This window comes from Triticum urartu, chromosome 7A, assembly GCF_056163025.1.
Source record: "Triticum urartu cultivar PI428250 chromosome 7A, HENAU_Tu73, whole genome shotgun sequence".
NCBI classification, from domain to species: domain Eukaryota; kingdom Viridiplantae; phylum Streptophyta; class Magnoliopsida; order Poales; family Poaceae; genus Triticum; species Triticum urartu.
In genome coordinates, this window is record NC_141879.1 from 397,073,260 (window position 1) to 397,088,234 (window position 14,975).

Consider the following 14,975-nt stretch of genomic DNA (forward strand, 5'->3'; position numbering starts at 1 on the left):
TTCTTTAAGTCCGGCTGATTGGGTACACAAATCCGTCCACAGAATCGGAGAGTACTGAATTTGTCCTTGGAGAAATTTGGGGTCTACCCTGCCATCGGGCTCTTGGCACGCTTTTGCAGTTTGATGTCAGCTGGCTGGGCCTTGCGGATCTCTTCCTCAAGTGTGGGGGTAATTTCCAAAATATTAGCGAGGCCAGCATCCACTATGACCAAGTTGAGCTGAGCGATCTCCTCTTGGAGTTTGAGAGGCAAGGATTTCGATATGACATTTAAGCTGACAGGCTTTCGACTGAGGGCATCGGCAACCACGTTGGCCTTTCCCGGGTGGTAATTTATTCCAAGATCATAATCCTTGACCAACTCTAGCCATATTCGTTGACGGAGATTTAAATCCGGCTGAGTAAATATGTATTTAAGGCTTTTATGATTGGCAAAAATTTGGCACCTTTTTCCAATGAGGTAGTGTCTCCAAATTTTTAGCGCATGAACCACCGCAGCCAATTCCAAATCATGAGTACGATAATTTCCCTCGTGGGGCCATAGCTGTCGCGATGCATATGCTACTACCTTGTCGTCTTGCATAAGTACGCAACCGAGGCCTTACCTGGAGGCGTCACAATACACATCAAAGCTGCGATAAATGTCTGGGAGAGTCAATACAGGTGCGGTTGTCATCCGTATCTTTAGCTCATTAAAACTTTCCTCAAAGTCCTCCGTCCATTCAAACTTCTTATCCTTTTTGAGCAGCTCCGTCATGGGTTTAGCAATCTTGGAAAACCCCTCAATGAAACGACGGTAATATCTAGCTAATCCGAGAAAACTCCGGATCTGTGTCACTGTCGTGGGCGGCAACCAATCGAGCACATCTTTTACTTTGCTCGGGTCCACGGCTATACCCTCAGCGGATAGTACATGTCCAAGAAACCCAACTTGCTTGAGCCAAAACTCACATTTACTGAATTTGGCGTAAAGTTGATGGTCGCAGAGTCGTTGTAGCACTGCTCGGAGGTGATCCTTGTGCTCGTCTTCACCCTTGGAGTAAATGGGGATGTCATCGATGAAGACTACCACGAATTTGTCGAGGAAGTCCATGAATACTTTGTTCATCATATGCATGAAGAAAGCAGGGGCATTGGTGAGACCAAAGGACATCACTGTATATTCATAAAGACTGTACCGAGTAGTGAATGCGGTCTTAGGAATATCTTCCTTTCTAATTTTGAGCTGATGATATCCGGTCCGTAAATCGATCTTAGAGAATACCTTAGCCCCACTCAGCTGATCAAACAAATCGTCAATCCTTGGCAGCAGATATTTATTTTTGATGGTGACCTCATTCAGCTGACGGTAATGTACGCACATGCGGAGGCTGCCATCCTTTTTGTCCATGAAAATAGCGGGTGATCCCCATGGTAAAGAGCTGGGACGAATATATCCTTTTTGGAGCAGTTCATCAAGTTGTTTCTTTAGCTCCACTAATTCTGATGAAAGCATCTGGTAATACTTCTTGTATAATGGTGCAGTTCCGGGCACAAGTTCTATTGCAAATTCCAGTTCTTGGTCTAGTGGCATGCCTGGCAATTCTTCTAGAAATACACCAGGGTACTCACTGACCACAGGAATTAATTCCAACTCGGCCATAGCGGTGAAAACCAATTCTTGCTTGGATATATTCTTGTGAGCATAGAATTTGGTAGTCTGCCCATTTATACGGGTCAAAGTGACTTCTCGTGTTGCGCAGTTTATACAAACTTGATATTGGGTCAACCAAATCATACCCAATATAATATCCAACTTTTCAGACTCAATAATTATCAGAGAGGTTGGAAAGTAGACTCCATTGATATTGATATCCAGATCATGGCAGACCATGTTGCTCTTGATTAGAGATCCCTGGGTTTGTATCAGCGTATTTTTGCCCAAAAGTGTACAAGGAAATTTGTTTTGGGCAGCAAAACTCCGAGAAATAAAAGAATGGGAAGCCCCAGAGTCAAATAAAATTACGGCAGGTATGTCATTAACAGAAAACATACCAATGACGACTTCGGGGTTCTCTTGTGCTTCATCAGCTGAGAGATGATGCACGTGCCCAGTAATGTTTTGCTGGGTCGGGCATGACTCTATAAAGTTGACTTGTGGCCTGAATGGGGCATCCGCCTTGTTGTTCTTGGGGCAATGTTTGGCATAATGTTCGTTCTGCTCACAAATGAAGCACGAATTGTTGCGCTGGCGCTCCTTACGTATTGGGTTGGTCACGAAATTCTTGACTTGAGTGGTGGTATTGTTAACATTCTGTTGTCAATTGGGCTTGTATTCCACCTGAGGTTGCTGCCAGGTTCGAGCCTTTTGCACTGGTTGCCCATCCTTCTTTGGCTCAAACTTACGCTTGTTATCGTTGTTGGTAGGCCTATTATCTGATATAAGCTTGTGCTCCTGTTCAGCTATGAAAGCCTTGTTTACCAAAGTTTGGAAATCTGGGAAGTCAAACATACTGAGAGTACACCGGAGTTGCGGATTTAAGCCTCCAAGAAATTTGTCAATCTTCCTTTCTGCGGTGGCCACGTCATAAAGGGAGTAACGGGCCAGGTGATTGAATTTTCGCAAATATTCACCCACAGACTGATTTCCTTGGACGATTGCGAGAAATTCACGTTGCTTAACCTTCATAACTCTAGTAGGGATATGATGTTTCCGGAACTGATCCTTAAATTTTTCCCAGGTGATTTCTTCATCAGCAAGCCACATGGCTTTTGTCTTTTCCCACCATATGGCAGTAGTGCCTTCAAGATAATGAGTTGCAAATGGAACTTTATCATTTTCTTCAGTACGAGCAATCTCAAGCTTTTTCTCGATGGTACGCAACCAATCGTCTGCATCCAATGGGTCGACAATCTGACTGAAATTGGGTGGCTTGGTCCTTTGGAAATCTGACAGCTTTGAGTAATGACCGTTCTGATTTCCATTTTGTCCAACCATAGCTTGCACACTTCTTAATATTTCAAGCAGATCATTGTTCCTTCTTTCCTCAAACATACGCAGAATTTGCTCAGTGGAGGGCGGATTTGGCGATGGAGGCGGTGGCAGAACGTACGGCTCGGGAGAATGTCCTACCTGTCGTGCGGAATGATGAACAGGAGTTCCCTCACGAACATTGCTACTGCTGCCTCCCCGCGTCATCCTATTCTGGATTTTTTCCAAGACAACGCAATCGAGATGAGAAACATCCAAGAATAAATTTGGGGAAAATCCAACAACAAATCCCAGAAGAAAGCAAAAGAGCGAAGAAAATACGGCGAATAGAGTCCCAACATAATTATACATAGGCTCATACATGAAAGATAAACAACATGACAAGTTCAACTACTCTCATACATGCAACGAAACATCATGACTCGTACGACTACATCCGTACATCATCTGGACTACTGCGAATACTCCAAGGTACTACTGCTTTGCTGGTGCTACGGTGTCCTCCCCTGAAGTGGACTCGGATCCTGAACTGGCGTGGTTAACGAAAATCTCCGGGTTAAAGGTAACATGAAGACGCTGCCTCGAGGGCTCCCCCTCAGGGACAGGGGCAGGATGAAGCATCGGGGCTGTATGAGTGGTGAGAAGTGAAGCCCACTCGGCAGGAGTACTGAGAGGGTTCACCGTCGAGGTGCCTGAGCTACTCAGGGGAGTAACCGGTGAAACCGGGGAACTAGAACTGGCTGGAATATAGGGAATAAATTCTAGAGAAGATGGAGTAGTGGCAGATCTAGTAGTGACCAAAGCAGTGGCTAAAGCAGTACGGGCACGAGTCAGCTCTCGAGCCAGCTCGTGGATCATAAGATAGCTAGCAGTGACATAAGGAGCAAGGTGGCTAGCAACACTATCAGACTCCGGATCAATGATCTGGAAGCGGACACTACCATTGTTGTGCAGAGAAGGGTAGCAAAAGAAACTTGGATTGTAGCGAAGCTCGACAAGGACCTCGAATGCAGCAAACTGGACAGCCTGAGAAGCGGTAGAGGCATAACCGCTCCGAGAAGTGCGAGTGTAAGAGCCGGAATCGGAACTAGTGCGCAGAGTAACCACTGTGTGATACTCATACACTGAATCAGCTAGATGCTCCCGGTACACACAATAGACTGGATCGTCTCCAAGGGGGTACAGCCGATGCCACACGTTGTGAAGAAGGTGCGGTGACGTGTACGGCATCAGCCGCAACTGGCACGGATACGGCACTGAAGCCATCTACACTCACAACCATTAGCGGGTTAGCATAAAAATATAAATCAAGTGCATGCAATGCAACAATCAGCTACATTAGCTACCGACACTCAACTAAAACTCATATCTAACATCCAGTTAACACGTCGTAGTCTAGTGTGGCCTACAGCCAGCGTGACTCTGATACCAAGCGTTGTGGCACCCAGGCTTAGAGCGACCGGTTTACCCTGCATTGCCAGCCCAGAGACCATGTCTTCTGGCAACACACAACATCTTGGTACAGAAAACAACCGCTTTATTGATGCTAGCGGGTCGGAGTTTATATTACAACAGATGTCGAGGCTGAGCAGCACACATGGTGCGGCTGAACAATATGTACATTATTTAGTGAACATAATGGGGCCTCGATCATATCAACTATGCGGCAGCGGAACAACGTCGTAGCGGTAACTCCATAGCACAGGGACACCAATGTGGACATGATCTAGACTCGAGCAGCGCTCCTTTCCAACGTGACTTTCCTGAAATCTGGCATGACACGCCAGGTCAGTACATTGAATGTAATTGCAAGCTCACAACAAGAATAATCATAATGACAAACAATATCATGATATTTAACCAATTAATAATGCAATAATGTTCCAACATGATGTGCTCATGCTCTTGGCATAAACGTCCCTCGGGACCAACTTACCAACCGTGATCGTTCTCGGATCACAAAACACACAACCATCGTGGTCTTAACCAGAGTAACTTGTGATCCTTATGGCGATCACCACCACACCACCATCGCGGTCTTAACCAGGGTAACTTATGATCCTTTCGGCGATCACCACCACACCACCATCGTGGTCTTAACCAAAGTAACTCGTGATCCTTTCGGCGATCACCACCACGACCCATATTGGGTCTCGAACAGCTCGATGGCCTTTCCGCCATCATCATCAGTGCAATGATCATAACTCAATGTACATTTTTATTAAACGTTGACTCATGGTGGGACCTACTAGGAGTTGTCCGTGACCGTGGACTCGGCTATCGATAGATTATACACTCTACAGAGGTAACACACTGTACCCACACCACGGAACCCATGGCCTCGCACTCCCATTCGGGTGGACCTACCGCATTCCGACAAAACCCTTCCATTGCCATGACACTCTCCCGGCCACTCTAACCCAATCCCCAACGGGCTTGTCCTGGGTGGCCCCGTGTCTACCAAAGACACACCGACCACCGTCGTGGCCAAAACATTCCCACTCAGGGACCCGGTACCAAAATCTCAACAACGGGCACACAAGGTTATGCCTGCTTACCGGCCAGGGTAAGCACGCCCATAACCTTCCCTAGTTGGAGGCACCGACCAGAGACATGTCAATGGACCGAATCAAGGCCTCCCCACAAAGGCAAATGTGATTGCACTGGGAAAATCTCCATTCAGCGGCACCATGCCAAGTCAATGATATATTCAAGATGAGTTATATTAAGGTTCAACTTAAAATGAAAATGATCGGTGTCATAGCATGCCATGAAATGCAATACTACACATGCATCATATAATACAAAAATGAATGTTGTCAACCATATTCACACTAAGCATAAGCATCAACAACTTATTTTACTTTCCTGGTCTCACTTGAACAATATATTTTTCAGCAAGTAACATTATTTTCTCATGCAAGAAAATAACTTCGATTAATTCCTCATATGCATAGCAAAGATTCTACCATCATCACCTCAAGCAAATCCAAATTTCTTTACCAATCAAGTTAGGTTCAAACATTCTGGAAATTAAGTAAAATGGCTACACCAGCACTAAACAGGATATATTCTAGCAAATTTAACTATTTATTTATGCAAGAAAATAACTTTAAGCAATTATTCATACACATAACAACTTATTTTATCATTACCATAATTAGATCTTAGCCTATTTACCAACTAAACTAGTTTCAAGGTTTTGTAAATCAAGCATAATACCAGCACACACTTTAACAGCATATAAACAACATAATAGTTATTTAAAATGCATGGATTGATCATTCAATTCAAGTAAGAAATTCATCAATATTGAAATGGCACCATGAAAATGTTGTTGTGGCTTGCCTTAGTGCAGATGAGGTTCACAAGCCTTCTGGTGATCCTCAAGACAAGCCTCCCCTCTGAAAATAATTTTAAACATAAGAAGAAAATATCAAGAACTCTTCTGAAAATCACCAGAAATTCTAGACACCTCAGAAAAATCTCATTTTTGGTGAGCTGCTAGATTTCCTTGCAAAGAGCATAATGCAAAAAGAATCAATTCATTTGGACTTATGGTTGAAAAGTTATGGTTGTTTGAAGCTCTCTGGAATTGAATGAAATTTGAATTTAAATAATCAGACTAGGGGGGTGATGTCGAAGGCGTAAAGCCTCAGGGTGCCACCACTCGTACCGCATCGCGCGCGTACAGAGTGGCTGACTAGCGTGCCCCGCTAGTCAGGTGAGAAGGAGGGGAGAAGGAAATAGAGGAAGGTCGCGGCTTTGCCGGAGCTCTCGCCGGCGACGAGGGCTCCTTGGCCAAAACCAGAGGGAGGGATTGAGGCACACCTGCTCGTACCCGTAGCACAGCTAGGGGTGGTCAGACGTGTCAGAATCTTCCTCGCAAACGGAGGCAGAGGGCGGGGGTCACTGGAGATGAAGAAGACGGAGAGGAGAGGCAGCTCCAGGGGCTCCAGGGGGAAGGGATGGCTTCTCCGGAGAGGCGGAGGCCCTAGAAGGATCGCCCTGGCCTGGGAGGGGCTGGAGCTACTGCGGCGACCAGAGGGGATCGCCGGCGAGCTCGAGCTCGAAGACGGCGGCCCGCGGCCTGCCCGGCTGGGCTATGGCTTCCTACGCATTTGTGGGGTGTGTGGGAGTGGTGGATGGTGCTCGAGGAGGCTGGGGGCTGCTCCATTTATAGACGAGCGGAGAGGCGGGTTCGGGCTCTGCCGGTGGACACTTGTCCATGGCGCCTGGCGACGAGCGGCGTCAATGAGAGGGGGAGAAGGCGACGCAGCTCACGCGGGAACTATGGGCGAGCGGGGACGAGCACAGGAATGAGGAGATGGCTATGAGCACAGTGCGCACCGCTCTGTTGGGTTGGCCGGACCGTGCTCGTGCTCGCTGCGGTGAGCTCCGGCGTCGGCGGGCGCCAGGGAGGAGTAAATGGCGTTGAGACGATGATGGTGGTGAGGTTTGGCACGCTTAGGCAGGCGAGGAAGCGAGCACGCGAGTAATAGAGGCTCGGGCGCGTCGCATAGCGCATCGGCTGCATGCCAGCACGCCTGGACGAACGCGGTCACCGCATGAACTATGACCTCATGCCGACCTAAGCCCAAACTCCATGTCTGGCACGTTGTTCGTGGTAGTTTTGAATGTTACCACACCTTGGTTTGCCTCCAGGTGCAGTAGAGAAGATTTCACACGCCAAGTAAGCTTCTGATCAGTAACTTTGAGGTGTTACTGAGGTTAAATGGCTGGGAGTTGGGGGCTGTGCTTTGGAGGCTAGCCATCATCTATTAAGGTGATGATGCACAAGAAAATTCAGGCACGGGGGAGCAAGTAAAATGGTAGTTGCTGTAGAAACCACCATTTCTGTCCTGAACAGAAAATATTTTCTGTAGCAAATATATTCCAAAAAGTGATGAAATATTTTTGCTCAGGAAGGTGCCCTAGGTTTCAAAGAATATTTGGGAATTTTCTCAGATTTTTGTGGGCCATAAAAATGAGGGTTGCTTTGGAGCTCATTGAACTAACTAGGGTTTTAGAGAAGAAAATGAATATTTTTCATTTAAGAAAAATATTCCCAAGATTATTTTGAGATGGATCGAAGGGGAAAGATGATTAGAGAGGGGAATGATGCACTTGGGTGAAAGCTAAGGGTACCTAAGTGTTTAAGTCCATATGAAAATATTCAGAAACCCCAACTTTCAAAATAAATCCAAATGAAAATTGGGCAAATAAGAGAGGGCAAAATCAGGCTGTCACACTCACTGTTATGAGGAATAATAAGATCGAGTGGCACTCAAGGCTGAAAATGGATGTTTCTCAGCTTTGTGGTCGAAGATATGATGAGATTTACGTCAAGCAGATCTTGCTCGACGAAGAATATAGGAAGAGAAGAGTTAGAAAGCTAAGTAAAGATCTAGCAAACCAAAGGCTATCAAAGATCGCCAAATTCAAACTGTAGCAACTGATGCCCCTGTAGACACCAGTGCTTCACTGCAGCAGATACCACCATCCCCTCTTCACAAGGAAGAAGCCATGTAGCAAGCTGAGCCTGCGGTAGTTATCATTCCTACCACAGTTGCTCAAGAACCTGATGTGGTGGATATCTTTCTGAACAAGAATGACGAAGATAATGTCATGCCCGAGCAGCAAGCCACTAAGAAGAGAGTTGATGAAGAGATTGAGGTTCAGAAGGCAGTCTCATCGCCTCTGAAAGAAATGCAAGTTGAGCCCTCCCGATCCAACAAGGAGGATGATAAAGCTGAGGGGGGCAACTTGCTTCCTGAGGAAATACCACCCTGGTCACCTCATCTGGTGCCCCTACCCAGATGGAGGTTGATCTGGCTCCTGCTTCTTTGGCTTCACAGCCAGAACTGGGAGAAAAGATGTCTGAAGAGCCCATGTCTCACGAACAAGTTCTATCGCCTGTTGTGACTTAAGTGTTCGAAGAGGTTGTAGTGTCTCCCACTGTTGAGAGTTCACTGAAAGAAAAGGCCCTAGTGCCTGATAGCCAGAAAGCCGCTGAAGGAATTCCAGCGAAAGAAAGTGTAGGTCAGACAAGTGCTTCAATGTCATCTGCACCAGAGAAGATGAGAAGGCCCCTCGCTCCACTTAAGCCCATCGATGAAAATGTGCTAGCATCTAATGATGTTCAGCTGATAGAAATTAGCGATGAAGAAAATCGAAAAAATCCCTAGGAAGCATTTCCTTTGTTCCCTGCGGGATATGGCCCAAATGGTCCTGCGTTCAATGAGCAGCTTCATCTTTCGAAGCTTGTGTTCTTTGGGATCAGTCTGTATGAAGGAGAAAGGACTTCACTGTCACCTAGGTTCTGGACAAAAGAGAAAGTTGTATATTATGCTCAGATCTTGTTTGGCAAGAATAGAATTTTCAGTCACAAGATATTAAACTTTGCTGAGCTCGAAGAAATTCCCTATTTCCACCATGCAATTGAGCATATTGAACATGGCCTCCTAAAAGGATTCATGCACTTCAATCATGGCTGGAACAAAGAAATTATCCTTCAGCTCTATGCCACATTGTATATCTCAGCAGAGCTTGGAAACGCCTTGAAAGTGCAACTAATCCCCGGGTGGTTTTGGTAATTTATAATAACATATAGCTCACTGAACTAATAACCATTCAAGTTTAATATTTCATAAATTTCAATGAATGGCATTGCATGGACTAGAGATGTGGACCCCTCAAAATGCTAAGGACGCATATTGGCAAAACCTCAAGACTCTTCATTTCATTTTTAGTGATCCAAGATCACATTGAGTCCATAGGAAAGCCAATACTATTAAAAGGGGATGAGGTGTTGCTTAATGGATTGCTTGCTCAAATGCTTAGTGGTATTGCTCCAAATCCCTCAACCACTTTCTCATTCCAAATATGTCAAAACCCTAAACTCCAACTCAGCCCCACCGATTCTTTCTATACTGCGCCATCGAGTTCATATGACATAGCCACTGCTAGAAACCCTAATAGTTTGGTCACACTGATACAGATCTCGGTCTCACCGAGATGGCCTTGCCAATTCTCTGTTGCTTGTTGCAATTATTTTGGTCTCACCGAAATAGCGACCGGTTTCAGCGAGATGGCTTGACCAATTCTCTGTTACCCTATTGCTTCACTTCGGTCCCACCGAGTTGATGCAATTAGCGCTATTGAGATGAGGTTTGTGTCGGTGTCAAAACCGGCAGATCTCGGGTAGGGGGCCCCGAACTGTGCGTCTAAGGCGGATGGTAACAGGAGGCGGGGACACAATGTTTACCCAGGTTCGGGCCCTCTCGATGGAGGTAATACCCTACTTCCTGCTTGATTGATCTTGATGATATGAGTATTACAAGAGTTGATATACCACGAGATTGTAGAGGCTAAACCCTAGAAGCTAGCCTATGATTATGATTGTTGTTCTTGTCCTACCGACTGAACCCTCCGGTTTATATAGACACCGGAGGGGGCTAGGGTTACACAGAGTCGGTTACAAGGGAGGAGATCTACATATCCGAATTGCCAAGCTTGCCTTCCACGCAAAGGAGAGTCTCACTTGGACACGGGATGAAGTCTTCACTCTTGTATCTTCATAGTCCAACAGTACGGCCAAAGTATATAGTCTGGCTGTCCGAGGACCCCCTAATCTAGGACTCCCTCAGTAGCCCCTGAACCAGGCTTCAATGACGATGAGTCCGGCGTGCAGATTGTCTTCGGCATTGCAAGGCGGGTTCCTTCTCCGAATACTCCATAGAAGATTTTGAACACAAGGATCGTGTCCGGCTCTGCAAAACAAATTCCGCAAACCACCATAGAGAGAATAATATTTCCACAAATCAAATCCGCTGAAAACTTTTCATGACGTGACGTCCTGTCGTAGCCTGGTCATTACGAACTGTTTTTCCCTGCCTGCCATTACACGTGTTGCGAGGCGGTTTTATCGGCACGTCTTGTCGAAGCAGAGATCGTGTTCCCCTTATCACGGTAGTCTCATCAATACGGGCGTGGGTAACCCAACCGTGCTTGTTAATATGACTCCTTGATTTTAGGCAAGTTCCAAACGGGCACACGAAGGACGCTTGATATTCGCCCTCTTTATAAAGGGGCCAAGGCATGTCCTTTTCTTCTCGCGCTCAATCCTTCCCCTCCCCCACCTCGAGTTCCAACACCCAAGGCCCAGGCTAAGCGCTTCAACCATGTCCGGATCCAACCTTCAAGGCCGGTGTATGGCCTCCTCTGTCACAGAGGGGGACATCAAGAAGCTAAGGGAAGCCAGGTATCTGACCACCGAAATCTCGCACAGGCTGCCTGCTCAAGGGCAGGTCATCCCCACTCCCGAACCCAACGAAAGTGTCGTATTTGTTTCCCACTTCCTCCGAGGGCTAGGCTTTAGTCTTGATCCCTTTGTCAAAGGGCTTATGTTCTATTACGGGCTCGACTTCAACGATCTAGCCCATCCTTCACATCTCGTCGTTTATCGTTGTGTGTGAGGCCTTCCTCCGCATCACCCCACACTTCGGCTTATGGCTCAAGACCTTCAATGTGAAGCCAAAGACGATCGATGGGCGACACGCAGAATGAGGAGGTGCCATAATAAGCAAAGGCGCCGATGTTCCATGGCCAAAGGGTTCCTTCCCGGAGGTGTCCAACTTATGGCAGCGGGAGTGGTTTTACATCACAGCTCCCCGAAGTACTAAGTGGGTAGCTGCCCCCGCCTTCCGTTCGGGCCCCCCGCCACAACTGGCGTCATGGGTCAACAGGGGGCTAGACTGGGGGCCAGTTAATGACATGCCGACATTGCAAAGTCGTATCCGAGATCTCCTCAAGAGGGATGTCAATCTCGTCAAGGTAATGCAAGTTATGCTAGTTCGTCGGGTCCTGCCATGCCAACGTCGATCTCTCTGCATGTGGGAGTTCAACCCGGAAGGACCGCGAACTATTCAGCAATTCTTCGGCATGACGCTTGAAGGGATGTATGGATTGTTCTTCGGATCACGAATAAAGTGTCCGGACACCACCGAGGATGCTGGTCTAAACTGCAATCATCCAGATACCCATGTAAGTAATTATGCGGCCAAACATGTCGTCTTTTCATTTATCATAACATCATTCTGAAAAAATTGCTCTTGGCCAGGACTGGATAAGAAAGGCGAAGATGATCAGGTGTTCGGCCCCCCTTCCCGAAGGCTCACCGGATCCTGTACTAGCCAGGATGCTTGAGCACGCACTTTATCAAGTGCCATCAGGGGAAGATAAAGGGAGGAATAAAGAAGCCGAAAGCGGGCCTCACGCATTACTCATCCAAACCGGGGGAATTAGTGTCTCCGCGAAGAAGGATGATCGGGGAGAAGAATCTAGAATCCCCTCTTGCCAAGGAAGGAAAAGGACTGCCTCTGACGACTTGGAAACGGAAGTTTTCAAACGAGGGAAGAAACCTTCGCTAGGGGGCCCTGCCCCGAAGGGCGTCCTTACCGCACAGTGCCCGCAAGGGGGCCAGCCCTCCACCGAGCTGTAAGTGAATCAAGAGTACTTTTGGTAAATATATCCTGCTTTATCTCCGAGGACAATAATGAGACATATATCTTGCAGCCCGGCTCGTAGCCCTTCTCAACAGAGTTCGTCTTCGGGGGATCTTCTTCTAGAGATGATGGACAGTGAAACGCCTCCCCCTGTCTCCCCGCCTCCTGGGGCGGACGACCCTGAGGTGTCATCACAGAGGATTTCTCCTGATCCGCCGAGGCCAGAAGGTAGCCCTTCAGCCACCCGAAATCTGGAGCATTCATCTCCTAAGGAGAGCAACTGAAAGAGTTTGGGACTGTCCGGTGCGCAACCGGATGCACTGATGGGTCTTTTGGAGCAAGCGGCTATTTTAGAGGCGCATCATACTTTAATGGGTATGGTGGTTGAGAGGATTTCATCTACCCAGAGTGGCTTGCATGAAGCTTTTATGAGTCTGCTAAGAGGCTTTGAGGTACGCAAAGTAATATATAAATTTTTTGACGGTACCGCACACGCTAAGTGTGCTCTATACATATAGTAGCCCCTGATACTCTGGTTGCTATACAGAGGCGGTAAACAGAGGATCGTAGTCCCAGGTAATGATTGTGCTGCTTTCATGTGCAGGCGGCTGACGGTCCGGTGGCTGGCCGGACTGCTGAGTTTGCCGGACTTAGCCGGCAACTTGACGTGGCAGATGCTGACATTGCGCTTGTGAACAAGCGGCTTGACGAGGCACAGGGTATGTATTTTCGGGTAGTCAACAAATATTTAAGAGGAGCATGATGCTAGTATCTATAATATGTTGTGACTGCAAATGGAGTTGCCACCGTGGAGACCCTTTGGGCGGAACTTGCTTGAGCCAAGGAACAAGCCAGGAGGAGTGATGCGGCCACCCTAAAGGCGGTTGGTGAGTTAAGAGCCGAACGGCCTGCTCATCGCCAGAGCGAAGATAAAATAGCCAAGATGGTCGTTGAGCTGAAGGATGCCGCCAACCGGTATGAACTTCTTGAAAAGGAAAGCCAAGCGAAAGTGGCGGACCTGGAGAAAGCACTGGTAGCAGCCAAGGAGACCCGCTCTAAAATCAGAGCAGCGAAGGAGGAGCTTCGTCAAGCCGGAGATATCATGGCTGGAAAGCCCTTTTTGTTGCGGACGAAGTTCGAAGATCCGAAGTATGCCCCTCTGCATCAATTATGGAGTTCTGCGGACGCGTATTCGGACCTGGCAATGAGTGTTGCTGATGCGACTGAGTTTTTCAAAGATAAAAAAGATCACGAAGTGGAAAAGTTGTTCTGGTCGCAGTTCAGTGCTCCAACGCGTCCGCTGCTGTTAAATGAGCAAATGGCCGAGTGGGCTGAGCTCCATAGGTTGTCCAGGCTTGCCATGAGGTCTATCGTGGATCATCTTTGGCCGGAAGGACCAAGGCCGAATAGTTATTTTGGTTTAGTGCAACGATTCCTTCGTGTTGTGCCGCATATCGACGCTGTAAAGAGGTCTGCATGCATAGAGGGTGCGCGGATGGCTCTTGCCCGTGTTAAGACATACTGGGAAGAGATGGATGCCACCGCTATTGCAACCCGGGGTCTGGCCGTAGGCCAGGTCTCGTTCGAGCACTATTTTGAAGAAGTCCTAGAAGGCACTCGTTTAATAGAGGCTCAGTGCTCGGAGAGTATCATGTTCGAGTGACATGTATCCCAATTTGTAAAAACAATGATATTTGTCTTATAAAAGGCTGTGTTTATACTTTTGCCTGAAAGTATTATGATACCTCCTATGCGGCCATTTTATGTATGTATATAACCTGAAAGTTTGCGGTCGTCGGCTTCAGCCCCCTCGCATATAATGCGGGGGTGTTCGGAAAAGCGCGTATTCACACTTGATCCAATGTCTTGGTCCATTAAGGAGGTGATAGCGCGGCGAACAAGCCAATTGGACTATATTGCTTTAACACTTTCACTTAGCCATAGGAGTTTGACAGTGGGGCTACTATATAGCCCCTGGTACTTCCGCGCTTATCCGAATACGGTGTGTGTACATACATGACCGGGAAACCGGTCCTTCGTTAATGCGGAGGAATCGCGAAGATTCCGCTAAGTCCTCGAGTGGTTGACCAGTCTCGCGCTTTATCATGACAGTCAGTTTTCGGCTTTCTCTACCGAGGTGCTCATCCAGATGAACCAAGGCACAATCGCAGTAGTTCTCCCAGTGCCACCTTAGCCGATAGAGCGGAACGTAAGGTAGCAAAACACGGGAGCCTGGCAAACCCAACTATTGACCAAAGACATGATTCGGAGCTGATGCATATAAGGCCAAACTCGTAATGCCGAAAACTCCCTAAGGTATTCGGTCTTTAGAACATATGCTGGGCTGAGTAACGCCCTCGATAAAAAGCCCTGAATTTCTAGGTACGTGCATTAGTCTGACGTGACGAAATGTCAATAACGCCAGCATCCCTCTTGGTTATGTTGAGTATCCTGAGGGTGTGAAGCAACAAGAGACAGTAAAAAGGTTTACACAGGGTCT

The 14,975-nt window shown here is 47.3% G+C and overlaps 1 protein-coding gene across 1 annotated transcript; it reads right to left on the reverse strand.

The window, feature by feature from the left end:
- Window positions 1–2,297: 2,297 nt before the first annotated feature.
- On the reverse strand, window positions 2,298–2,975 carry LOC147959731 (uncharacterized). The gene has a single exon (XM_087532876.1). It carries the CDS (start codon window positions 2,973–2,975, stop codon window positions 2,298–2,300), a length of 678 nt encoding a protein of 225 aa, XP_087389002.1.
- Window positions 2,976–14,975: the final 12,000 nt, after the last annotated feature.

What these genes read in the sequence shown, in the direction of transcription:
- LOC147959731 (XM_087532876.1), bottom strand. Translation starts at nt 2,975, where the DNA reads ATGGTTGGACAAAATGGAAATCAGAACGGTCATTACTCAAAGCTGTCA.